We start from the raw sequence: 26962 nt of genomic DNA, 5'->3' as shown, positions 1-26962 counted from the left end.
ATATCACTCATTCTATGCTACTAAAAAATCAGTTCATGGAAATTCTCTTGGTATACATGTCCTACTTAAAGCACCTTTACAATATACTATTGATGAAATAGTCAATGGAATTATGTTTCAACACATTTTAGAAACACATGTATAAAATTTATAAACATGATTGAGGTGTATACATGTACATGTATTTGTTCATCGTGGTTTCTTAGTATGCTGCTGTTGGAAAACCAGTTTTAGTAAACCAATAAAACCTTTTTTGACCTCATGTTGATTTTTAAATCATTCCAAAGGATTTCAACTACATGTATTAATTTCTAGACATCCTTAGCTAATGTCTTTACCCATCTATGACTAGTGAGGCTAAGTTACATGCTATCATTTGAGTGAAATTTTGTAGGCATTGTATCTAGTAGGTAGCTGCTATCTTAAAACAGTAAGTTAACATATATCTACATATCAATCAATTTATTAGTCTGTTTATTTGTTTGTTTAATATCTCTACAAGAATTTTTCACTCATATTGAGACGCCACCCCTTACCAGTGGAGGGCTACAAATATAGACCCGTACTCGACACTTATGGCCTTTGAGCAGTGAGGGATCTTTTTCGTGCCAGCAAATACTGTGATACAGGACTTTGGTTTATATGGTCTCATCCAAAGGACTGGTCTCCAAGTCCCACAGTGGGATAAAAACCCACAATGCAAGGATCAACTCCTTACTCCGTGATTCTAGAGCAAATGCTCTAACCACTGCACCATGAGGGCGACTTTGATCAGTCCCAGGTTCTTGATAAATGCAGCTGTATGTAAGAAGAAAATAACATTGGATTCCAAGTTACAAATTCATATTTTAATGAGTTTACAGTGCAAGTACTTCAGATTTCAGTCAAATTGTAAAATTCTGCAAAGTTGAATATTGGACAAGAATAGGAAAAAAAAATAACAATGCCATAATGACACAGATATTCTGTCCATTATCTATGGATATTTTGCTACAACAATTTACATGAAATTTTACAAACACTTTTTGAATGCTACATTGTCATAGAAACTTGTCATTAAAGCAGACATATGCCACATTCAATTAATACCTCTGTTGCATACATTTATTTTACTGAATATAAGTTCAAAGATGGAGAAGCAATGTACTGTAATCATCTCATACTCTGATTTTTTTCTAAATATAAGGAAAACAGCTTGTAGATATAATGTTATTGTGCAATCATTGTTTCCATGGATAACATTTATTGGGTAACCATTCTCCTCCAAATCCTGGGCCACTGGTATTGGAATATCAGGTTCCATACTTTGCTTGATCCATCCAACTTTCTTGAACATTCAGGAGCTGGAATATAATGGTCTTTACTATAATAGATGGCACAGATCTTCTAAGCAAGAACTGAAGTACTTTTTCTGATTCTTTTCCAATCAATGATCCATAATCTGAAATTGTGTGTTCATTTTCATATAATGAAAGGAATGAAAAAAAACCAAATGAAATGAATGAATTTCCAACATACTCACTTTATAACAAATAATGGTACTACATGTATTATAAAAATTAATGTATACATTTCTATAGATTGAATTAGATGAATGCAATCATAAAAGCTTGATGAGTGAATTTTCTAAAACACACCCTAAGATTATTCATAAATAGTCATGCATAATCTGGATCTCTTTTTATTTAAAAAATGAGATACTGTACTAATAAAAAATAGAACTTCATTTACAGAAAGTATTCCCAGGCCCTCATTAAGACCATTCAATCTAAATTAAATCTATCCGCATGCCCCCCCCCCCCCCCCCCCAATTTTGACGATATATAGAATACTAAAGAAAACATAGCTATTATATGCTTGTGCCCCCTCAATAATGTCTGATGACTTTTTTTTGTCAAGGAATTTTTTAATTATTGGTAGTGCCCATCTAAACTGAAAATGTTTGGTTTTCCTGGTGCCCCCCCCCCCCCCTTCTATCCAAACTGAAATTGCTTCCCACGGGCCTGATCCACATTATACTAATGTATCATTTGGTAAGGAAAACATAAATACAAACTGTACTTTAGAAAAGCTCACCTGTATTATGTCATAATTCCAACCTGTGCCAGTTGTCTCTATAAGCCCCCATTAAAGGTTACTTCAAACTGCGAAAAAAAAAATATCAATAAAATTAAATTTATAAAAAAAAAAACAAAAAAACTTATATTTACATGTACCAACTAAACATGTATTTATTTTGAGAGAACCAAAATTTACCTCTGTCAGAGTAGGACAATCAACTGAGCTTAGCAATCAGTAAAACTTAAACAATACTGGAACATATACAGCCAGTGCATAGAAGTAAAATAGGAAAAGTACCGTAAACCAACTTTTTTTATTCGCATCATCTTTTATTTACAATTCGTCAGTTTTAAATCAATCTGCAGCGATTATTTATCTCAACTTAGGAAACATTCTCTACAAATACAAAGCAAAATAAATGGTTCGTGGTGATAAATATTATTGAATTAAAATATGTCGCGAAAGTTGGTTTACAGTATTGAAAAAGTCTTGATACCGAGTCCCAGACTTTATGACTTTTAGTTTAAATCCCCCTCTTTTTAACCTACTTTTAATTCCTTTTTGAGATAATCATATCAAAGTTTATGATAAAATATTTAAATTCATACTAAAATCTATCTTGGGAGAAAATCCATGTGCAGCACATTAAATATCACTTTGTATCTTTTGACTAAAAGAGTTAGAACATTTATTTGTTAACTGCATTCAAGATTGAATTTGATATATTTTTTAAATGGATTTGGGCTCCAGACCTTTTTTTTCATTGAGAACTAATTTTCAGTGAGAAATACACTAGATATGAATAAGTGTCAATCAATAATTTAAACTATTTCATAAAAAAAAATGATGAAAATGCTTTCCTGATTGTATTAAAAAATGAGAGAGAGGGAGGGAGAGAGAGAGATTTAAAAAAAAGTTGGATGACAACTTTTTCTGCATTGCAGGGTTTTAGTCACATGCAACTAATCCGAGATTCGCTGCACATGTCATACTGCATGTAGTAGAGTGTAACATTGAAAATTTTCACCCAAGAAACCATTGTCAACCGAGGCGCATAATACAGACAGATAAAAGCAGGGGTTAGAGTCAGAGGAATCTCGGATTAACGTGCACCCTGATCTGTTCATTCATTACTGTTTATATCCGTTTAGGTAGCTGACAACTTTCCGTAATTCGAAGTTGTAATACCGAATATGAACTACAAATACTTAAAAATTAACAGTTTAATAATTACCTGTCTGATGCAACTAAATCAAACTGTCAAATGCTCCGTGCCTTCACTTCCCTGTTCGGAGTGTATAGAGCATGTAGAGAGTAACAGGATGCTCCCACATCTATTCTTTCATTCGTTCATGATGTCATTTAACATGTTTAAGTGAAGTGGTGAAGTGCATGATTTACAATACATCTGATTCTTTGCTCCTGCTGACTTGAAACTTGCGCAGTTCCGTATTGAAAATAAACTTACTAGTCCTCTTTTATTGGGTCATCAATCGTGCATCACGCTAAACGTCTTTCATATGTCCGAAAAATTCTTCCGAGATTCCAGCACTTTAAATTGTTATGCGATTTTCTACTGGAAATGTCCTTTGTTTGTTCCCATCATCATGTTCATGGTTTGACAGACGAAATTCATTAGTGATTGAATGCTTAGTATCGCTGGTTTAAATTCCCCCGGTTTCAAACGCTTAAGTGACTTATAAGAGTTATCTCCCTGTAATCGCAAACCTTACCTTAAAGCTCAATACTTTGAATATTATCAGGAAAGTCTTTATTTTCAACATAAAGCATTATTATTTATTTCACAGATCTCCAAAAAATATTGAAATTTCAAAATGTCACAAAAAGGTGTTGCACTCCTGACAATTTTAGCATCATTTTTGGGCATAACTTTTTTGTTAATTGAGATATCAACGAGATATTTGGCAGGTATTTAGATGCTATCTAAAGACATATGCTGGGACATAGAAATCTATTTTCATTGCCTGTATTTTTAGTGTGGGTTGATAAATATGTGTTTGGTCATTTTTTTTAATTCACCCATATATAAGAATATTAAAATATAATTAGTCAGCTTTGATACACGAAATGGAATAGAAACCTGTTAAGAAACCATATTTAATCATTGTTTTGCATGAATTATTATAAAGATTTGCACTTTGGTAGGCTTGCGTATCAAAATTTAGCACGAGAAAATATGCTTCACAGGACAATCTCGGTCATTTTCAAATATTTTATGGACTCAATCTTCGAAAATTTGCTTTCTTTTTACTTAATAACATCTAAGAAAAAGAAAAAGCTAAAATAAAAAAATTATATGTTGACACATTACTTTTCATGATATGAGCTCTGCACTAAAGGTACTCCCATGAAATTTCTCTTCCAAAAGTAATATATTGCCACATTTTAACATACGATTATACAGTTAAAGTTTGGGTGAACACGTATTTACAAAGTTGTACATATTTAAAACAATAATAATGCACACCAAATACCTACTGTCCCTAAAATTTATGTTTTACATAAAAAAAAAAGAACAAAAAAAAATACCACTTGTCAGTAAATTAGAGACAATGATTGACGGATTTTCACAAACTGGCCATGGATGATCTGATTAAAGAAATTAAGTGTGCTGCAAGTGAATCAACTATTTTCATATTCTAAAATTCTAAAGATAATTTTGCATTGTGATTAAATGTGATGGGTTTACTGGGGGGGGGGGGGGGGGGGGCAGGTGTATGCTTCTAATATGATAATAATTATTCAAGACAAATATTGAAATGTATGAAATAATAAAATTTGTCACTGTAAATTGTAAAAACTCCGTTCTTGTGAGTTGTGAACTATCAGTGTTAGCTTCAACTTGTCCGCCGACAATAGTCTGTCTGTCACATCAATTATATAGCATACATGTGGTCCATGTTACTGGCATATTCTCATCCACAGAGAAGTTGTTTATATTATATCTTTATTACCTAATCGTCTCTCTGTCAACCGAAAGTTATTTCAAGCCTTCCCTGTTTTATAATTTCTCCTTAAATTGTATATGCAATGTTTGTAAGTTTGTTGACGCCACCAGATATTTAAAACGCCAAGTAAAAGTCAAACCAATATAGTTCAAAAATCACATCTCGGAAATAAGAAGTTTGGTTCCCGTTTTACTATTCGTTAGTTACGTGCGAGTATTGGTCTACTTTAATAGGGAAATATTTCCATTACAGATACATTTTACAGTTATTACTATTCATTTAAAACATCCTCAGCCCTTTTGTTTTTCAAATTCTTAAACTTTTTTACATCTTCATAAGGGTGAATTTAAAAAAAAATGACCGAACACATATTTATCAATTCACACTAAAAATACAGGCAACGAAAATAGATTTCTATGTCTCAGCATATGTCTTTAGATAGTGTCTAAATACCTGCCAAATATCTCGTTTATATCTCAATTTAAGAAAAAGTTATGTCCGAAACTGATGCTAAAATTGTCAGGAGTGCAACACCTTTCTGTGACATTTTGAATTTCAGTTGACTTACTCCCAAGACCCAACATGCATCAACTGACAAAGTTTGATGATTCTAAGCCAATTAGTACTCAAAATATTTAATTATAGTCATATAAATTGAAAAATAGGTCAAGGTGATATTTTTCAGTCGACCTACTCAGAGGACCCAACATGCATCAACTGACAAAGTTTGATGATTCTAAGCCAATTAGTATTTGAAATATTTAATTAAAGCCATAAATTTTCAAAAGTATGTCATGGTGACCTACTTTCCAGATGTTGTACTCCAAAGACCCAAGATGCATCAACTGACAAAGTTTGATGATTCTAAGCCAATTAGTACCTGAAATATTTAATTAAAGCCATAAATTTTCAAAAGTAGGTCACAGTGACCTAATTTTTAGTTGACCTACTCCGAAGAACCAAGATGCATCAACTGACAAAGTTTGATGATTCTAAGCCAATTAGTACCTAAAATATTTAATTATAGTCATATAAATTAAAAAAGTAGGTCACGGTGACCTACTTTTCAGTCGACCTACTCAGAGGACCCAAGATGCTGACAAAGTTTGATGATTCTAAGCCAATTACAGTACAGGCAACGCGGATCCCGTATTTCCCGCGCCCCGTCGCGGTATAAACACAACGCAGGATTTGGCCAGGTGAGACAGGTAAACTGCGTTCCCTCTGCGGGAAATTCATCACCTACCTGTCCCCGCCGCGGTTAAATCATCGATCAACTAGTATCGTAAACAAACGGGAGTTATCTCCCCGAACAGGAATTTTGCGAAATTTCCTCTTAAAATAAAAATAATAAAAACCCGCAGTGTGTGTATACTTATGAAAGTATTTTCTTTTATCTTGCAACAGTTAGGTGAAAATAATGAACAAAAAAATGTAAAGCAAAATATATTTAATCGTTTTTTATTTTATTTATCATTATTTATTTTTGTTAAGTTATATATCAATACTAAAGCGACATATTTTGTTTTAAATAGTATCAAGAAAATTATTTATAAGCTGTGTCATTTGAGAGTTTAACCTGACAAATTTTAATGTCGGAAATATAAGTTTTAATAACTTCTCTTTTCAAATTATATGCGAACTGCAATTTTACATACACGTGCTAAACAATAGTTAGTCCGAGTTCCGATTAACAGTTTTCAGCATTCCTGTGAGGAAAAAAATACATCTATATACTGTTCATGTTTTTGTATTTTTACCAAATTTAGAACAGTATAATTCATTTAAATAATTTCACTTTACTGTAGTAATATGCAAGCATTTCCCTGAAATTGTCGAATGACCGGAAAGCTGTAATATTCGATGGTGAGCGTTTGCAGTGAGTGGGCAAGTGAATGTTATAAAAGATATCAATAAGATATAACAATTTTCCCCTCGATATTTACTTCTTTTGTAAACAGTGGTTTGTTTTTAATTTAATTATTTCTCCAATTACAGAAGTTGGAATGTGCATGGTGATGAATCACAAAACAATTAAAACGGAGGGGGAGGGGGTATATCACTAAAACTTATTATTCTCAATAATACTCAAGAAAAAAAAAATCAAATGCTAAGTTTACTTGAATATATTCTGTTTCTTTGTGTATTAAGTATTAGTCGCGATCATTTCCTGTGTATAGGGATTAGCAGAGCAATTAAGAGCAGGAAACGGCATGCCCTGAGGGTTTCACACCTGTCGTAGTGTACATGTACCAGGGGTAAATTTCTCTGCATGTGCAAGGCGTTGTCTAGCCATACAACACAGAAGTCCCTTCAATGTTTCATTATTACTTCATTTTCAAATGAAACTACAACCATGAAAGTTACGCGAGTCAATATGTACTTGCTATTTTTTTTTTTTTTTTTTTTTTTTTTTTTTACACTGAGTGTTTATTAAAAGGAAAAAGATCAATCATACTTTTAAAATAAATTGATAGAGTTTAAATGAAATAAAATAAATCGAATCATATTGTTTTATTACTATTATTTTAAATGCCGACGGGCTTGGTATTTATGTTTCTGTTTAATATACATGTATATGTACATGTGCATGTATTATGCAAGTAGAATGTAAAATAATAATTAAAAAACAACAACAACAACAAAAAACGTACAGAATGTTGGTATCTCGTTGGGGTATTGGCCAGTTACACAGACACCTGAAAACTCGTAGCCTATCGCTATGACACATTTTGTCTCTGAAAATAATAATTTTTTCAGGGCACCAAATCAGCTGGTAAAAGAGGATCTTTCCGATTTGACGATGCGTGTACATGTAAATGAAAATACTGATGAGCATGATCATATTAATTTCAAGAAAATGGGAAAAACTAGTTATGAAATTATCCTGAATAGATAGGGTGTTATGATTTTATAAACAATTATAAACAGTAGTAAAAAAAAAATGATATGTGGATGTTACTTTAATTTACAGTCTTACATGTTTAGCGCATAATATTAGCAGTTAACTGGTTAATGGTGCAACATATTCCTAAATGTACACGTGTTTAATACTGTTAACATCTCTATCATCGTTTTTCATTCTAATAATATCCGATATATATATATATATATATATATACAAAGGCATATTTTTTTTAAAAGAAACCAAAGACTGTGATCGAATCTCGCAGAAAAATAAACGCATTAGCTACATGTACATGTAACTAAGAACGCAACTGCACGGGCTAATCGTGGACCCCGCATTTTAATGCATTAGGAAACGATGGCATTAAAAAAATGTAATGCTACTGTTATAAGGTGAATTATTTAGCAATTTCAAAATAATTTATGTTGGAATGATTGATTTTAAATAAATATATAGCATTATATACGGTAAATGAGCTGAGGATATTTCATCCAATTTTACCGCACGCACTAGCTATTTTTTTTTTTAAGTTGGAGAAATAACTGATTTTGAGTGACTATTGATAAAATACATAGGAAATAAATAATTATTGTACAATTTGTTATTACTTAAGATGAAATCAAAAATTCATTTAATGGTATTTATGCTATAATGTAAGCCATGATCTTTAATAAATTAACCCCCCCCCCCTTTTTTTTCGTCGGGATTAAAAATCGAAAACACTTTAAAGGTAACAACTCTAAGCTGAAGAAAAACGGTAGCTGGCCCCGCCGCGGTGTAAACACGGTCGCAGGTAGTACCGCGATCAAAACCCACGACGGTGTAACGCGGAAAGGATTAACACACCGCCGAGGGGACGCGGTATAATACGGGATCCGCGTTGCCTGTACTGTAGTACCCGAAATATTTAATTAAAGCCATAAATTTTCAAAAGTAGGTCTCGGTGACCTACTTTTCAGTTGTTGCACTCCAAGCACCCAAGATGCATCAACTGACAAAGTTTGATGATTCTAAGTCAATTAGTACCTGAAATATTTGATTAAAACCATAAATATTTAAAAGTAGGTCACGGTTACCTACTTTATAGTCGACGTACTCTGAGGACCCAAGATACATCAACTGACAAAGTTTGATGATCATAGGCCTTAAACTGTTCAAAATACGCCTCTAAATTATTTTGAAAAAGAATAGCCGCAAAATTTAAAAAGTAGGTCACTGTGACCTACTTTTGAGTCAACATGATATGAGGTCCTTAGATGCATCAACTGACAAGATTTGATGATCCTAGTCCTTATAGTAAGCAAAATATCAACATTTTAATAAAATGTAATTTTTGGTCAACTTTGAAGTGACCTTGAGACCACACCCTTTGCCCCAGGGTAAATCCCCGTGCAAATTTTGATCTACAACATATCCTCATCCATTTTTGTAAGTTTGGTGATAATCTGCCCAGTGGTTCTTGAGAAGAAGATTTTTTAGCAACCAGTACTTTTGTTTCTATTTTCCTAATTATCTCCCCTTGTTTAAGGGTCACAACCCTAGTTTTAGTAAAAACGGGAGCCCTTGGGCCAAGGATACCCTGTGACAAATTTGACAATAATTTGCCGAGGGGTTCTTGAGTTATGGCCCATATTCTAAAAAGTTTACGCACACCGCACAAATGGTCATAGCATTAGCTCTTTGAGCCTTTGGCTCAGAAGAGCTAAAAATTAGGGACGGCAATTAGTAACCGTTACTCTGTACGAACAATTGTAATTGTTATAAAATCTGTAATTGATTAGTCGGTAAAAAATTAAGATGTGCATATTTGAACACAATTTCAAAAACTATATGTCAAATTCTTTGAAAAGAAGGGGGGAAAAACAAACTTTTATCCTTTCTAAGGTAGGGTTTGAGATACCTAATTCAGTTAATTTGGAGATGAGTAATGTTGATTGTTGCCTGAGAGTTTTTAAACACCCTTGCAATTTATATATATATATATATATATATATATATATATATATATATATATATATATATATATATATATATATATATATATATATAAAGCAAGGTAGCTAGCATTCAAACTTCTTGTAATTTGGTTATCTTAAAAAAGCAGAAAATAATCTGACCAGGGATAGACATTAACTTTCAGATTCACTTGAGCTTCGGGCAAATGATCTCAAACTTTGACTTGTCTGAATGCATAACTTGGTTGCCCAAAATTAGGAAAGAAGAATATTATGTTATGATAAGGAAAAATGTGACCAAATACATACTGTCAATTTTGCAAGTTGAGCTACATGAAAACCAGAAGTCTCTGATGAGACTGTAGCTCTCCTGGTTTGTACTTAAAAGTAGCACTTGGACTTGAAACTTTGCAACAGCAATACAAAGAATGATGATCCTTGGTGTAGTCTCTTTTTGTTTAATTGAGATTTTTGTGTTATTAAGATTTATTGCAATCAGACTAAATCTGTAGGAGGAGTAGCCTTTTAAAAGAATTTTACAGAAATTTCAATTTTAGTAACCATGACAACATCATTCAACCAATCAAAAACAAGACAGACAATTTTGTATCTTAGTGTAGTCTACCTGTGTGCCAAGTTATACTGAAATCAGATCAAAACAGTAGGAGGAGTAGCATTTTGAAAGTATTTCAAGGAAATTGCTATTTTTAGTAACAATGGCTACACTGTTCATTGAAATCAAAAATCAATATACAGAATTATGTATCATAGTCTAGTCTACTTGTGTGCCAAGTAATACTGAAATCAGGCCAAAACTGTAGGAGGAGTAGAGTTTTAAAAGAATTTCACAGAAATTTCTATTTTTAGTAACCATGGCAACACCATTCATTGAAATCAAAAACTAATACACAGAATTATGTATCTAAGTGTAGTCTACTTGTGTGCAAAGTTTTATTGAAATGAGACCAAAACTGTAGGAGAAGTAGCGTTTTGAAATTACTTCCTAGAAATCCCTACTGTTAGTAACCATAGCAACACAGTTCATTGAAATCAAAAACCGATACACAGAATTATGTATCTTAGTGTAGTCTACTTGTGTGCCAAGTTATATTCAAATCGCCATGCAGCAATAACCCTCTGTTTCCTTTTAATGAAATTCATATTTTTAAAAAATCATTTTTGGTATGATCCTTTTGTGAATCATGCTTTTCAGAGATAACTGTGAAGATAGGCTAAAGGAAGATAGTTGCTACAAAACAAACATATCTTGATCAGGATACATCGTGCTACTTATATTCTGTGAGTGGATAAATAATCTAATTTCCTAATAAGTTAAAGCTGAACACAACTCGTAAATAGGCATACGCCATTTTCAATATTATTATCTACGATATCAACACCAGGGTATACTCTTCGCATTCGTTACACCTGATTGCTTAATTGACACGTGTATCGGAATGGAATGGCAGCCCATGTTCATGCTGGTTATCTTGCATTACCTTTGTTTACATTTTATTGCAGTTACATGTACCAGTGTTTGTTTGTATACTGCACTGACCTGTACAACTATTGCAAGTTTATTTGATATCTTACTTTCCTGCATTAGAAGAAGTATTACAGTTATTTTTGTCGCTACCGAGTGCTGTATAGAATACGTCTGTCTATGCCGGTGTCGACTGATTACACTGAACAGTGACTAAGTCAGGCCCTTTATATAGGGGTACTCAGATATAGCGAGAGTCCGATTGAAAATGGCGGACACATTCTTTTTACGAATCGTGTTCAGCTTTAACAAAGTTGTTAGATGTATAGGTTGTATTTACCACGAAAGAATAAAGAACCCAATATTTAAATGGACAGTATTATCTAGAAACGCTACCAAGGAATTCTGAATGCAAATCAAATATGTCGGGGCCAGGTACCTGGCGAAAATCAAGTGTTAAATTTATTGTTTTATTTATAAATTAATGTAAACTAAATAGATATGTACATTTCTATGAGAAAAATTCACTTGCCCAATTGGACAGGCACGTCAACAGTTTCACTTGCCAGAACTGAGAATTTACTTGTTCCGGGCAATCGGACAACTGTTAATGTCTATCCCTGCTGACTTTAGTTTGAATGCCAGCTTGCACTTCATAAATATACAAGATAGAATTTGAATTTTATTTCCACTGAATACTTACAAATAAAATAGCTAGATTTTTTTTATTCTGCTACTATGAAGTGTACTTTAATTTCTTAAATTGTACACAGTAAAATCTCTTACTTGGAAAACTGTTATGTCAAACTTTTTTTACAACATTCTACATTTTGGTTTCCTGAGGTGTAACTCTCAATCCACTATCAGGAACATAAAAAAAAATGTCTATTCTTAAAATTGTTTCTTGCCTTACCAATGAAAACCATACCAATGAAAAGTTAAACAGATGGACGTCAGATGCTATTCCATTGTGCATGCTTTCTAATCTTCAGTTTCCTTTCTGAAGCTGTATTCAATATGTGGAACAGTAAGTTCACAGACGCTCTCATCAAACTTATGATAAATTGGCCCTTAAAAATTTATCTTACTTCTTTCCTTACTGTCTGCACTGCACAATCCCAAGTTCCTTTATAAAGTGGTGCTTGTCCTGGCTTTGTATGAGGCATTGTCTGTAGTCGAACCTGTAAGTAAATGAAAAATTAAAGAATAGTAATCAATCTCAGAAAGTCTATAAACAAACAAATATGTGAAAAGGGCATAAAACAGAGACCCCCAGAAATTACGGAAGTGGGATTAGGTGTTTAGAAGGAGATTGCATCCCCTGTTGACTGGTCACAACCACTGTGGGCCCTATGTTTTGATCACATAGACAAAATATTCTATAGTCAAATTAAGTTAAACGAGGCCCATGGGCCACAATACTCACTTGAGTCACTTTTTTCAGGTGAGCTAAAATGGATCTACACTACCAGAACATGCTTCGACATTATTACGATTCACCATGGATATGCTCTTGAGGAGTTTCAAGGATTTTTCCCTATATAATCCCAATTATAGCCCCACCTGATCCCAGGGCCATGATATGAAAATTTATAATCTATACAAGTAAAAGCTTTTCAAAAAGCTTGCCTGACTAATCAATCAATATCTATGGAACGTATACGCAAGAGAGGTGCTTAACATTTCCATCATCAAGGAGTGACATAGTTGTGATACTTCATTACACAAGATGTACAATTGACTTTCTCAAATGTCATAACCAAATACTACAGATTAACAAATATCTAAGACATGCCACTATTTGGTCATTTATTAGTTAGCCCACTGGCTGACTAATTATGTTGGGATAAAACTGCAAGTGCGCTAGTGTAGATTATAATCAAAGGCCAAAGGCGGATCCAGCACCAGCGTGCCCCCCCCCCCCCCCCCCCCCCCGCTTGAATTTTTTGTATTTAGAACTTATATGTTCATTATCCTAAAATCAAGGAAAAAAACCTCTTACCCCCATCAGGGCTTTGCCCTGGACCCACTGGGGTTCAATACAGCCCCAGACCCCCTGCCTTCTACTGCGCCCTCCCGTATAAAATTCCTGGATCTGCCTCTGATAATTCTGGGAAAAATAGTTAGATGATTCTTTTTAAGAAATTCATATTACATGTACCCTCTTACTATAGAGGGCGCGCTTCATGCACACTCGACGACGAAGTAAATTATGAACAGTTTTAACTGGGAAAGTTGTCTTGAAGTGTTTGAGACAAAAATGCTTCAATGCTGTTCTAGAAATCACAGTAAATGACCTGTACACTTTAGAGCTAGTGCAAAACAAGATACTAATAACACTTCCCCCCCTTCCCCTGGACAAAACTCTAGCCATGATGATCTTACCATATATTACATGTACATGTATTATAAATGAATTTAAAATACGTCTTTATATACAGTTTTGAAATTGTTTAGTTTTTCTTTTCAACCGATTTCAGGACCTTTCTCATAATTATAATAACCTGCTTTTTTATGAAATGAAAACCAGTACTGATCATGATGTCTTCTTCATTTTGTCAATTCTTTACTTATAACCTTACGGGAGTGAAGCCCATTCCTCTAAGGGTACTGACCTACACTCTTGTCACTGTATTAAAAGGAAACCCTTGTTCATCACAAAGCATGAAATAATATGCTACTCGCTGACTTTCTAAGCTTTCTTAAAAACCTAAACTTGTAACGTACATTATTAATGAATGTAATATTGAGAGAAAGGCTAGGTGGAAAACAGACTGAATCAAGAAGGGATGTCCCATTTACTAGGTGGAGGGAGTTTGTTTATGATTAGACTAGTCCACTTACGGGATAAATAGTAAGAATAATCAGCAAATCCATTGCTTTAGTGTTGCCTGTCCATATACAATGTGTTCTCTTAAAAAAATGAGATAAAATTTACTGTTAATAAAAAATCTGGAGCCTAAGAATCGTGTTAAAAGAATAAACTTTATTTATTTCCATAGAAGTTATCACACCCATTCAATAGAACAACCCAAAAAAAAGGTGCGAAGATAATTTACGTGACATTTGGCGCGAAATGATTGTGTCACCCCTTTCGTAGAAGGCAAATGGACTGATCCAGAAGTTTAGAAACGCAGAAAAAATGTTACACGGACATGTCCGTACAAAGAAACGCAAAGAATAAACATGTGCATGCAAAAAACTGAAGGATTTAAACACATCATTATTTTACATGTTATATGATTCTTTCTCCTGCAAACTGTATTAATGTTTAAATGCAGGTAACAAATTCCGATGTAAATCAGCTTGCACAAAATCTAGTTCATTAAGAATGATCGCTTGGTTTCGGATCCCTGAAAAATTAATCCTTATACTGCCTGACGCACGTGGCGTCAGGCAATTACATGTACTACAGGAAGCTTCCACATAAGTTTCAGCTTTCCTGGTCCAGTGGTTCTTGAGAAGATTTTTAAAGATTTTTTCTTTATATTGAAATGTAAAACTTTGATTCCCTGTCATAGCCTCATCCTACCTCTGGGGGCCAAATATTGAACAATTTACAATCTTCACTACCTCAGGATGATTCTCCATAAGTTTCAGATTTCCTGGTCCAGTGGTTCCTGAGAAGAAGATTTTTACAGATTTTTCCTATATATTTCAATGTAAAACTTGATTCCCTATTGTGGCCCCACCCTACCCCTGAGGGCCATGATTTGAACAATTTATAATCCACTCTACCTAAGGAAGCTTCCATATAAGTTTCAGCTTCCATGGTCCAGTGGTTCTTGAGAAGAATAATTTTTAATGACCCAACCCTATTTTTGCCTTTTTTATTATCTCCCCTTTGAAGGGGACTTGGCCCTTCAATTTTATAATTTAGAATCCCCTTAACCCAGGGATGCTTAGAATAAACTTTAATTAGAATTGGCCTTGTGGTTCTTGAGAAGAAGTTGAAAATGTGAAAAGTTTACAGAGGGACAGGACAGATAGACAGACTGATGGACATGGAACACCAGGAAAACAGGGAACAAAAAATTGCATCTGTAAGTCTTACATATATGTTTTGGTTGATTTTTTATTTAATATTCAATGTACACATGTTTAAGTGCATCTTTCGGCCACTTTCAGGGGCACTGAAATTGATTCACAAACCGCTGTTAGGCAAACTTTCCTCTTCAGTCGTCATGGCGCATGTGACAGTGAAGTGTGTATTCCAAACCCGATCAATTTTAAAACCAAAGGTACAAAAGTTAAGGTATTTTTTCATGAATAAAACCAATTTATAGGGTTTTTATCGATATTTTACACAGTTTGCAGTCATTTGATTTTTTTTTGGGGGGGTATTTCTTTTAATTTATATTGGTCAGTAAAAAGAAACTGGAAAAGTGCATTTTATTTTCTTTCCATAAGTCAAAAAATTTAGTCAGCAGATCTGTAATCCAACTCATAAAAAAACGTTTACCTTAATGAATCCCCTTTACTTTATTAAAGTTGAGGAATTTAAGGAAGCTTTAATGCCAGAATTTAATGATACATTAAATATGATCAGCTTTAATCATTCATCAAATATTGATACAACCGAATCCTGGTGTTCCGTGTCCATCAGTCTGTCTATCTGCCCTGTCCCTCTGTAAACTTTTCACATTTTCAACTTCTTCTCAAGAACCACACAGCTAATTTTTATTAAAGTTGATTCTAAGCATCCCTGGGTTAAGGAGATTCTAAATTATAAAATTGAAGGGCCAAGCCCCCTTCCATGGGGAGATAATAAAAAGGCAAAAATAGGGTTGGGTCATTAAAAAATATTCATCTCAAGAACCACTGGACCATAGAAGCTAAACTTATATGGAAGCTTCCTTAGGTAGAGTGGATTCTAAATTGTTCAAATCATGGCCCTCAGGGGTAGGGTGGGGCCACAAATGGGAATCAAGTGTTACATTGAAATATATAGGAAAAATCTGTAAAAATCTTCTCAGGAACCACTGGACCAGGAAAGCTGAAACTCTTTTGATAACTGGTTTGTTGTCACACATGTGGATGTGTCGTGCAATGTACAGTGATAAGGTAAGTTACCGAGAATCGCGAAACATGGGGTGAATCGGAAAGTAACTAAATCAGGACTTGTGCGTTTTTAAATTAATTTTTACATGCTGACCTTAGGGCCATGAAATTCACAATTTTGGAAGAGGCACTCATCATAACTATTTACTTATTTAGTTTGTTCCATACCCAGGAGCAGAGAAGATTTTCAAAGAATCAATGCATTTGAACTATATAATCAATAGAGCCTCATCCTAACACCAGAACCCCTATCCCAGGGGCCATGAAATTCACAATTTAGGAAGAGGCAGCCTTTTTCAACATAACTATGTACTTAGTCAGCTTATTTAATACCCAGGAGCAGAGAAGAAGATTTTCAAAGAAATTATGCACTTTCACTATATGATCTATGTAGCCCCATCCTAGCACAAGACCCTGACCCTGGGGCTATGAATTTCACAATTTTGGTAGAGGGCTCATTGCTTATTACAATCATGTCAACAGTTTGACTGCTTAATATCCAGGGGTACAGACTAGAAGATTTTTAAAGACTGCATTAATTTTGTTGGTTTTAGCCCTATCCCTCAGGCCCCAGGGGGGCAGGGACCATGAAATTCAAAATTTTTGTTCCCCTTCACCCATAGATGCTATATGCCAAAATTGGTTGAAATTGGTTCAGCAGTTCAAGAGAAGAAGCTGAAAATGTTCATATGTTAACGGACGACACGACGACAGACAAAAACGGATAACAGTGAGTGACTCAGGTGACCTAACAATGTGTGATGGACAGAGAAGTAGCCATTCAGTCTACCTGTACTATACACAAACTGATATGACTTCAATGTTGCAGCAATTAAACTGCATACTTTAAATGTATATATACCAATACCTATTAATAAAGTTTTCTATATACTTATGTTTTCTTGCTTAAAAAAAAAAGAACAGCAAATACAGAATCTTCATTTGACATTACCCATGGTAATCAATATAAATAGGTCAATGTTGTTGAGCAGTATTAAAAATATCTTTTTTTTAAACCTTCCATATATGATCCTTTTAGTAATAATTTTAATTGTGTGGTGAATAGGGATATCACGAAACATCAATTACTGTGACGCAGAGAGGTCAATACATCGATAAATATTCTAATCAATACTTCCCAGAAGTGTACCCTATTATTCACACTTTTGGTTTAAAAATTATAGTGTTGGCATAAACAATTTTAATATCTGGAAAAAAAAGAACTTTTATTGAGTAAAATTTGTTTTTCCAGATACCAAAAAAAAAAAAAGATTTTTACCTTGTTTTTTATATTAGTTTTAGAAAGCACTAAAGACTATTTGAATCAGATTTCTTTCTTTAAAAAAATGTTGAAATGTTTTAAAAATTTAATCTACATTTTTCCATTAAAATTAAGAAAATAATTAATGGGAAACCAATTAGTGTAAAAAAAAAATGAAATATCATAAATGCATTGCAATATTTTTCTCACAGATTTTGCAATGCTGATACTTTTAGCACTCACAGCCCTAGTGTTGGTCAGATGATCAGTTTCCAAGTGTCCTGATAACTCAGGAGGCAGATCATTTGTCTGCAGTTTTGGTCCCAAGTTCGTCTTCTGATGTGTCCATGACAATTGTCCTGATTTGTATATGATGTGCATGTAGTTGTGAAAGATAAAGAAATGATACAGATACATAGGTAAAAGAGTTAACATTTAAGAGTTCCAGAGTTGTGGAAAACTGACGTGTACATGCCAGCAAAACTGGTTAAAAATGAATGTGACCGGTAGAAACGCCATCAAGGTTTTTATTTTTCCTGTTATCATCAGCACACTTTCCAGCCCAATTACCGTAGAAAATATAAAGTGCAATTGCACAATACTTTTTCTTTACACGAGATTGAGGCTAATGAAAGTGAAACCAGCATGGCCTCATGGCTGCCCTTTGAATTTACAACTGGGGCAAAACCAGGTAAAAAACATGAAGTGACAGATGAAGACAAAGCTAAACAATGATTTTTCTACACCCAAGTTACGTCCGAATATCGGCCCTTTCCCCTATAAAAAATTACCGATTTTTTCCCAATTTCAATTGCATTTTTCCCAAAATAAAACCGATGTTGTTTTTGTTATATTGAATTTTTAAGTACAACTTATATAAAATGGAACGCTATTATTCTCGGTCATTCAGACTCTTAAAATAATAGTGAGGAAGAGCAGATTATTTTGTGCGTTTACAAGACATAGAAAAACATATGGATCGTGTCAAACGTCAAACTTGTGTGTAAATACATCGTAAGAAAGTGTAAGATGCATGTGAACCAGTGAAACATAGCTTTATTTGTAAATCCAAGTACTAGAAATTCTACAACAAGCATCCCTTATTTAACAAAAATCAAATTTCCTACACTCGGCAGATGCAACTAATATTGCAGGGTAATTGCAGAAATATGATTAGGGTGATTTAGAAAGCTTTAATAATGAGTTAGAAAAAACGATTTGTCAGATTATTCCATCTTCAATGCCTATTATGAGTAGGATATTCTTTTATGTCTACCATTATGGTAAAAAAAAAAAAAAAGGAAATACATGTATTGGACAGTCACAATGACAACTTTCAAAGATTAAAAAAAAAAGTTAAAAATGTAGAACTGTGTCTAATTTGTTATTTTGTGGTAAATATTTTTCATAAATGATCTTACATTTACGGTAACCTATATATTTTATTTTACCTGTCAATTAAGGTTAATTTCAATCTTATTGATTTTTCCCAATTTGACACAAATGTCGATGATTTTTCCCAATTGTAAAGGCTCAGGCTCCATTTAAAAAATGAAGAAAAATCACTGCTACATACGAAAAATCATGACAGAAAGAATTCAAACACAGTTGGGGAAAGAGGTAAATCTAGTACGTACTACCAACTGTCCCATATTTTCATTTTTCATTGATCATGTTGATATCTTTATCATCTTTGCACAGAATTTCTTCAAATTTATCAGATACATTTTCTAGGTTGATAAAAATTCCAAAAAGCAAAATTGTTTCAACAAAATTACGTATACTAATAGTAACTATGCTGATTTTGCATTGTCACATGCCAAAAAGAGGTAAATCTAGTACTATGTTATAAATGCAAACAAGAGGCCCAGGGGCCACATCGCTCACCTGAGCACACTGGCTAGGAAAAAGCAGAAATCAGTTCAGTCTTGAAAAGTTTAAATATAAAACTGGTTTGGGGGGGGGGGGGTGTATTTGAACTAACTTGAATCTTAACTTCATAGGGATGCTTTTGAATTAATATGACAAATAATGGCTTTGCTGTTCTTAAGAAGAAAATTTTGATTGATATATCCTTTGTATTCCTTTATATGATCCCCTGTCATAGCCCCTCTATCTTCCATGGGATCATGATTTGTACAAATTTGAATTTACATTACCTGATGATGCTTCCATTTAAATATGACTAATCATGGCTTTGCTGTTCTTGAAAAGAAGATTTTTAAAGATGTTCCCTATATATTCCTATGTAAAACTTTGATCACCCATTGTGCCCCCACCCTACCCCTGGGGGTCATGATTTGAACAAACTTGAATCTACACTTCCTGAGGATGCTTCCACATAAATATGACCAATCATGGCTTTGCTGTTCTTGAGAAGAAGATTTTTAAAGATTTTTCCTATGTTTTCTTATGTAAAACTTTGATCGCCCATTCTGGCCCCACCTTACCCCCGGGGGTCATGACTGGAACAAATTTGAATCTACACTACCTGAGGATGCTTCCGTATAAATATGACCTAACATGGCTTTTGCGTTCTTGAGAAGAAGATTTTTAAAGATTTTTCCTATGTTTTCTTCTGTAAAACTTTGATCCCCAATTGTGGCCCTACCCTACCCCCGGGGTTCATGACTGGAGCAAACTTGAATCTACACTACCTGAGGATGCTTCCATATAAATATGACCCATCATGGCTTTGCTGTTCTTGAGAAGAAGATTTTTAAAGATTTTTCCTATGTATTCCTATGTAAAACTTTGATACCCCATTGTGGCCCCACCCTACCCCCGGGGGTCATGATTTGAACAAACTTGAATCTACACTACCTGAGGATGCTTCCACATAAGTTTCATATTTTCAAGCACAGTGGTTTTTGAGAAGAGGATTTTTAAATGATGCCATTAATTTTTCATGAATTCATAATTATCTCCCCTTGGAAGAAGGTGTGGCCCTTCATTTGAACAAACTTGAATCCCCTTTACCCAAGGATACTTAGTGGCAAGTTTGGTTGAAATTGACCCAGTGGTTCTTGAGAAGAAGATGAAAATGTGAAAAGTTTACGACAACGACAACAGACAACGGACAAATTTCAATCAGAAAAGCTCACTTGAGCCTTCGGCTCAGGTGAGCTAAAAATGAAAACGGACAAAGACGTAGAAATGGAGACTGAGTAAATGCTGTATTATTATGAAGTAAAAAGATGTGTAATGAAGTAGTAGATAAATTTTACATTTGGGGGGGGGGATATTTTTGCGACCAAGATTTCTGACTGGTAAAATCACTTGGGACTGGCTTATTTTGTCTTCTTGTCAGTCCGAATGACTAGCTATCTGAAAAAGTTTTCCACAACTCTGAAGTTCTTGGACCTGGGTAGGTTGAATCCTTGACTGGTCCAGTGCACCCTCTTTCCACGTTATGCTACTTGATTTTGAGTGCTCTGGCTAGGCAACTCATGATGAAATATCTTAGTGAAAGTGTTCTAGATTTATTAAACCAAATACCCTTAAATTTCATTATTTGAATGAAAAATATTTGAGATAAGAGAAGGGATTCTTTTTAAAAGGAGTGAGGTCTTTGTTATGATTTTCTGACACTTGATTGCAATTGGATTTCAACACTGAATTATCATTAAGCAATAAAATGTAGAAATGTTTTCTTGATGGCTCCACCCTCACCAACAGTCACACCATCCTCACAATGTCAGGGGTCCTGAGTCAAACGTTGCCGTTGGACCCCTAACATATTTCATTCTTTATCTTGCGGGCTGACTGCAGCGACATCGTTCAGGAACATAACAAATCTTTATTGTTTTTCTTATCTTTCAACCAATCACATTAAGCCCTTGGGTGATAAACTATGGGTAATGTGCATTTTGGGGCGTCAACTGATTCCTTTCCGTTTATATTATCTGTTTACTTCAATTTGATTGGTGCCTCTCAATGAGAGGAGCAAGCCCAGGGATATCTATTGAAATTTGTCAGGGGTCCAATGGAAACGTGTTGACTCAGGACCCCTGACATTGTGAGGATAGCAATGCGAAAGCTCGCTAGGTGGCACTGTCGATTGTAAATAAGATAATTGCGCAATCCTGACCTCGGTTTACATCGTTTGTATTACGGGGTTTTTTCCTATGAAAACGACAGAGGTGTCCGAATGTACCAGCTTTTTTTAGTGGGAAATCTTTTCTGCATGACGTACTGTAGATTCCTTATTTTACGCGAGTACTTAATATCGTGAAATGGCCCAAGGGCGTCAAATCGCGAGAACAATAATTCACGAATGGGTGATTTATCTAGAGATTTTACATACATTAAAGCACCATAAAAATAAAAGCGAGTAATTTTATTTCGCGAGTGGTGCTTCTCGCGTAATTACGCGATAATTTATTCCTCGCGTATATTTAGGAATCTACAGTATTTGGTAAAAATTTTCCCAGGCTTTGTCAAGAAGTAAGTATAAAACCTCTCCGAATTTTTTATTGATGTTTTTATTTTACTTGAAAGGAAAATACACACATGTAATGCATATCAAAATGTTGTTTACATACATAAGTGAACATATCAAAACAAGTTTGTCTTAGAATGAAGCGTAATAGTGGGGAAAATAGACTTTTTTGTGCTGCCACGGAAATTCCAAGAACAATAACTCCATCCTGGCAGCTGATAACAATAAAATATGTGTCAAAAAATGATTGCAAACAATTAAGAAGTGATATAAAAGTGGAAATGACAATATTTTAACTAACTTGAACAATTCAAGGCAGTACGTTATACAATTATATTATAGTTTACACATGAATTTATCACAGCTGAAGTCAATTTTAAATTAATTTTTAGTGGACAAATATTTTCGGATACAGAGGAGAGTGAGACTGATTCACAGTTAGTTTAATGAAATTGTTCTGTAGAGTTCTTTGTAGTTAATTATTCAGGATATACTCCAATATTTTTGTTTGGCAAAGTCAAGTCCTTTTTTATGTGTAAGGATCTTCAGTTAAAAAAGCCTTAGTGTTTTACATTTGTTTTACTATTGCATGTTCTCACAGGTAGTGAATTTTTATAGCATGTCCTCTCAGAAGACAAGTTTTTGTGACTAAAAATCTATAATTTACATCTTCAGACAGAGAAAATTTACATCAAACACAAGAGTGTCTACTGTTCCCTCTTCATTTTTATATGGCTAATTTATTATAAAGTCAATAATATGATTTATTTACATATTTTTTCATTTAATTAAAAATTCTAATATTTGTTCTAATATATTATTGTTATGTCAATAATGAGATATCTAATTGTTTAAAATTAAAATTCTATGTGGAAATATAAAAATAAAAATATATATTGACTGCATATTTAATGAAATTTGATCCATACAAAATTTCCTTTTTATTTTAAGTAATAACATTTTTTTTTTTACTTGTAGGTTCCATAAGTTTTCCATGATAGAAGATATCTATAGATACATTTCTGGTTTCCTCCATAATTTTAGAATTACCTTGACTTGGTAAGTATTAAAAAAAATAATTTTATTATTAAAAAATTGCTATTGTTTGTATTTGTTTTTATTATACTTCTTTTGAGAATTACAAGAAATTAATTAGTATTGCACTTTTTATACAGGAAATTAATTAGCATTGCACTTTTAATTGTATGAATTGAGGTTGTGTATTAAAAGGAAAATGTTTAATGCCCTGTTCACACGGAGAGTTTAATTCGAATTAAACGTAAGTTACTGCGAATTAAATTTGATCCGCGTACACACGGAGAATTTAATGCGAATTAGTTTAATTCAAATTAGTTTTCTGCGCATTAAATTACTTCGCATTAGCTCCATGTGAACGCTGAGCGAAGCTAATTTGAATTAAATTTTGATGCATGCATAAGGGCAGAATTAAGTCATATGCCACATGTCGGTGGTCAACTATAGGTATTTGTGCTATTTTTGAGTGGAAAACAAAGGAAAACTATGTTAATCACTAAAAACTGTACAGACACTATGAAATTATGTCAAATGTATATCTGCTGTACATAAGGTGACGTGATTTGCAAATGACGTCATAATAGCCTTACTGAATAGCCTTACAGTAGAAATAAAATTTTAATTCGCATTAGTTTACTTCGCATTAGCTGTCGTGTGAACGCAATTTAATTTGCATTAGTTTACAGGGATTTATCAGTACCTTCTCGGGGGCCGAAATTCGGCCCCATTCCCAATTGAAAATGAGTTCAGTTTTTCCCAATTTGGCAGTATTTTTTCCCAATTGGTGAACAATGCTTTTATATTTAATTATCTTGGAAAAACACAAGGAAAATTGTCAGATTGTAATTTTCATTTATTTAAGTCATTTAGCAAAGCTACAGTCATAACACGTTTAAAAACACTGTAAAAACATCGCCAACTTTTAATCCGAATTTCCTCCGTTTTTCTAAAAATCGTGATATTGTGTAATTATATAGATTTATTAAGTTATTTCTACATACTCAATTGATCTACGAGTAAATGGTAAGGACTGTAGGCATTATTTCAAATAGAAAAATATATTTTCAATGCATTAATACATATTAAAGAGGACTTTGAGAAAATATATACTTGCAGAAGGTTTCTATTTTCCAGAAACAGATTCTGTAATGACCTAAATTGGAATCTCATACACACATGTACTACCCTAAGTTGTATAAACACTTAATACTCATTGAAGTCAATTTTACTTTTATTAGTCTGTTATTCATAATTGATCTTGTATGAAGTTGGATCATATATAATTGTCTGTTTGGTTGCCCAAATTAGAGTTCATGCTGAAATATTAAATGAATTACACCTGAATACATGAATTAAGCAAGATTTTTAATTTTTCCCAATTTCATCAAAAAGCCGATAATTTTTTCCCAATTCCCCAAAAATGGCATTTCCCAAAATAGGCTGATAAATCCCTGGTTTAATTCGCATCATTTTACTTCGCATTAATTTACTGCGAATTAAACTCTCCGTGTGAACAGGGCATTACACTAAGTATCATTAATGTTTTAGAAAGAAGATTCAAGTTCCATTGACTGATTTTGGGAAAACAAAATATAAGTGGCAGATTTTCTTGATGAAGCATCAGCTAATTAGCTTAATTATGTCATTTATAGACTGTAAATTCATACTTTATTAGTTTTTTCTTTGAGCTTATAATCTATTGAAGAAATCCTGAAATTTTGAAGAAGAAACATCAATAAATAAAAAAGTTTTAGACATTGGTTACTTTTTCTTCCTTTCTAAATCGAGCCTAAAATTGGTTACAAATATTTCAAATGTTCACATACCCATAACTTTGTCAATTTTGAAGTTATTAAGTTCAAATAAACTGTAATAAGTTTTATTTGATCAACTAATGAAAGAAACATGCAGAAAAACTGTTTTAGAAAAGGTAAAAAAATTCATGTGGCATTGCTAGTGAGGATGCGGTCGTACCGTCTAACATATTATACATGTAGCTATGGAACATGATTTTTAAAAGCACTTCTTAATTTAAAAAGCAACACTTTATATTTAAGAGCCTTCAAAACCATTTCCAAAACAGTTTCATTTTTTGAAATTGGTTGAAAAATAAAAAAGTTATGATTATTTTTTGTTTTCATTTTTTCACATCTTGAAACAAAAAGTGTTGCCATTTTTTAAAAAAATCAAAGAGACAAAACCTACTTAGCTACAATTCTTTATTTAATGCAAAGTGCTTTAAGACAATTATATAAACAAAAAATATATATTTAAATTGTTTTCCAGTGTATATAATCTCATGAAAAACAAATATTACATGGTTGCCAGAATTCGAAATGTGGTAACACTTTATCTTTTTCATTCTTTGCTTGATAAAAAGTATGAGAAATATCAATATCAAAAACTTAATATTTCTCCAGCTAGATTTCTTTGTAAATTCAGCATCAGAATTGCCAAAATAAATTTTTTTCTTAAAAATATCCCCCCCCCCCCATCCCGAAAAAGGGAGGGGGTACATACACAATAAAAAATTAGGAATAGAATTCTTACTAGGGGGAACAAGATGTTTTTCACAAATAATGATTACTTTGATAAAGCAAAAGGATTAGGTTTAAAGTTATGAAACTTAATATATCATGATCAGAAATTCTGTAAGTGCATCATAATTAAGCCTCAGCAAGTAAAATAGAAGTTAATAAATCCACAAATTTTTTACATACACATCAAACTCGCACACATTTTATTTTAGTATTAGAAAGTTACAAGAAAAGCTAAACTGGCTATACATAATAATTATTCAAGAGAGTATTGCATGAGGCACAAAATGAAGATATGTTTTATCGTCATCCATAAATTTATGTATTGGAATATTTATGTTAAAGAAGTTAAATGACCCAATTCTCAATCCCATAATTTCTCACTTAACCTACTTATACATTACAGATGTTGTTTCTTTCAGTAAGATGTGATGTACAAAGTTCTGCTTGATTTCTTTTGGTTTCTCTAAATTTTATTTGAAGTATTGATGAATTATTTTTATGAAGTAAAACAAATTGATCTAGTTACAGATAACTTAAGGGTTGTTGAGTTGGCTTGGCTTGAAGGGGGAGGGGGTTAATGATAAATGGAACTACCAAGTAAGTTATAGGCCATTTCTGTGAGTGTACCGGTGTATTTAGAAACTTTCAATCTCCAATTTTTAATACAATTATTTTAGCTTGTGAAAAGCAGACGGCACTGAAATGTGACGCTGAATATGACCCTCATCGTCGTACATCACCTTACAAAGTCAAAATAAACTAAATTGTTGAAAGCAAGATATTCACATGATGTTATGACCATTTGGCACCTCGCAATTTACTAAAATCCTACAAACCCCTCATGCTTTCGTTTTCCTTAATGACAGCAAAGGGCAAATAACCCTGTCAGGCAAAAATAGTCCATGTGATCAAACGTGATTTGGTGTTGAATACAAGGATTTAAAATTATTTTTAGATTGAATTCTCATAGAAAGTACTTTTCTGTTTTATTATAATCAGGTTTTCTTGGTGTATATTCTGAAATTCAATTTTTTCTCTTGAAACGAATATTTCATTATTATTTTTTTCCCACCGAATTGATGCAAATTATTTATTTTCATCGATATACACTTGCAGTAATACTTCAAGAAGGTTTCCGAAAAACTTTTGCGACTGTACATTTCATCGTCTTACTGTATCAGTCCGTAACACACGACCACCCGATCGTTTATTTTTCACGCCATTTTTTGACAACACAAATTTAGCAAA

The 26962-nt window shown here is 33.3% G+C and overlaps 1 protein-coding gene across 2 annotated transcripts in view; it reads right to left on the bottom strand.

Moving 5' to 3' along the window:
• Window positions 1-26962, bottom strand: part of LOC133195819 (mitochondrial carnitine/acylcarnitine carrier protein-like) — a 243894-nt gene that overhangs the window by 216548 nt on the left and 384 nt on the right. For both annotated transcript variants that reach the window (XM_061331772.1, XM_061331773.1), the window contains exon 2: window positions 12465-12557. In XM_061331772.1, coding sequence (XP_061187756.1) covers window positions 12465-12557 — 93 coding nt within the window. The remainder of the gene's footprint in view (window positions 1-12464; window positions 12558-26962) is intronic.

The sequence above is a fragment of the Saccostrea echinata genome, unplaced genomic scaffold (genome assembly GCF_033153115.1).
Source record: "Saccostrea echinata isolate AGI-Se365-2 ecotype Australia unplaced genomic scaffold, CSIRO_AGI_Sech_v1 ptg000029l, whole genome shotgun sequence".
In the NCBI taxonomy this organism is placed as follows: Eukaryota; Metazoa; Mollusca; class Bivalvia; order Ostreida; family Ostreidae; genus Saccostrea; species Saccostrea echinata.
This window is presented reverse-complemented; position numbering and strand designations above follow the sequence as displayed.